This window comes from Diabrotica undecimpunctata, chromosome 9 (genome assembly GCF_040954645.1).
Source record: "Diabrotica undecimpunctata isolate CICGRU chromosome 9, icDiaUnde3, whole genome shotgun sequence".
Taxonomy (NCBI): domain Eukaryota; kingdom Metazoa; phylum Arthropoda; class Insecta; order Coleoptera; family Chrysomelidae; genus Diabrotica; species Diabrotica undecimpunctata.
In genome coordinates, this window is record NC_092811.1 from 48,913,983 (window position 1) to 48,916,104 (window position 2,122).

The window sequence follows — 2,122 nt, forward strand, 5'->3', positions numbered from 1 at the left end:
AAATAGTCGAGCAACCGTTAACCATCTTGTATTATCCTGTAAGCAACAAGACGATAAGCAACATAACTGTTCGTGTTTTAGATCAACAAGGAAATTTAGTTAATTTTAATAAAGAGACAATTACTGTTCGGCTACATCTTAGAAAAATTGAGTAAAATGGTTTTGCGGTTTCATCAAAGTAATTATCCCAAACATTCCTATAAAAGACGTCATCTCATGAAAACAATTAGTAGAAGGATAACATCTAAGCTGTTAACATCTAAAAATCGTAAATTTTTGAAATCACTTGGTTATCAAGTTTTAATATAATGGAAATGTTACATGTATTGGGTCAACCTTTTAGCGATACAACTATTGAAGATTATCAGTATCACACTTATCAACCATATACATCAAATTTAAACTATAATGATGAAATTAGAATTCCTATCCAAGATCTAGACGCCTATATTTTACCATGTAACAGTTATATTTACATTGAAGGTCAAATGTTAACCGATAAAAATCAAGTTCCAACAAAATTTCAATTTATTAATAACGGTATATCATATTTATTTAGAGAATTAAGGTATGAGTTAAACGGTGTTATAATTGATTCTGTACGAAATATTGGTTTAATTTCGACTTTGAAAAATTATTTGTCTCTTAATGAAAATCAGAGTAAACTCTTACAAAATGCTGGATGGTTTCCAAAAGGTGATAAACTGGTAATTGATAACCATGGGAATTTTAACGTATGCATACCGTTAAAAATTTGGTCCGGATTTTTCGAAGATTTTCAAAAAATTATAATAAACATGAGACAAGAATTAGTCTTAATACGGGATAAAGATGATATTGATGCTATTATTGCTACAGATGAAACAGAAAAACCAAAAATTGCAATTAATAAACTATATTGGAATGTACCTCATATTTTACCCAATATTAACGAACAATTGCGATTAAACAAAATAGTTCGTAGTAACATAGAACTACCTATTAAATTTAGAAGTTGGGAATTGGTTGAGTATCCCACTTTAAATAATTCAACACGTCATACTTGGCCAGTAAAAACAACTACAAAGCTAGAAAGTCCTCGACACATTGTAGTAGCTTTCCATGATGGTCGAAAAGGAAAAATGCTGAAAGATATGAGTAAATTTGATCACTGCAATCTAACAAATATCCGTATGTTTCTTAATTCGGAGCGATATCCTTATCAAGATCTCAACTTAGATTTTGACACCAACCGTTTTGCAACGTTGTATGAAATGTTTGCTAATTTCCAAGAATCTTATTATCATATTCAAACTAATCAACCAATATTCAGTCCAGAAGAATTTAAAAAGAATGCTCCTATAGTGCATACTGATTGTTCAAGACAAAAAGAAATAATTCAAAGTGGCTCTGTTGTTTTGAGAATAGAATTTGAAACTAGTAAATCTGTAGGAAACAATGTTTCCGCTTATTGCTTAATATTGCATGAAAAAGAATTCTCTTACAATCCTTTAACTAAAATTGTGAGACAGCAATAAAAGGTCTGTATCATAGTCAAAATGTTAGTTGTTAAAATGAATCTGGTAATAGACGTTCAAGGGTTTAAAATAGAAAATAATAAATTTGTAGTGAAAGAACTTGCTGCTTTTAATGGAACACAAATTTGTCATTATGTATTCAAGTCTCCGTTTCCTATTAGAATGTTGTCTTCCGATTTACACAGACAGGCAACTTGGTTAACAAGAAATCATCACTGCATTGATTGGAATTTTGGTTTTACACCCCTTTATCATTTTGCAAATATTTTAAAGGATATTACACAAAACGCTAATGCAGTTTACGTCAAAGGGTTGGAAAAGAAAAATTATTTAAAAAAATACATTGCTGTTCCTTTATACGAATTGGATGAACAACCATCATTAGAAGTTAAGGAACCTGCTTGTTTTTATCATAATAGTAAAAAATGTATTTGTGCTTTATCTAATGTATTTTGGTTGTATAATACTTTTTTAATGCAAAAATAAAAATATATATATTACATTATTTTTGTTTTATTTCTTAGTTAGAAATATTGTAAAACAAACAATCAATTGGCATTAAAATCATTTATTAATACAAAATTACATAATATACGGTTTAATTT

At 28.7% G+C, this 2,122-nt stretch overlaps 1 protein-coding gene across 1 annotated transcript; it reads left to right on the forward strand.

Moving 5' to 3' along the window:
- The first annotated feature begins 308 nt into the window (after window positions 1–308).
- On the forward strand, window positions 309–1,517 carry LOC140450657 (uncharacterized). The gene has a single exon (XM_072544320.1). It carries the CDS (start codon window positions 309–311, stop codon window positions 1,515–1,517), a length of 1,209 nt encoding a protein of 402 aa, XP_072400421.1.
- The last annotated feature ends 605 nt before the right edge of the window (window positions 1,518–2,122 follow it).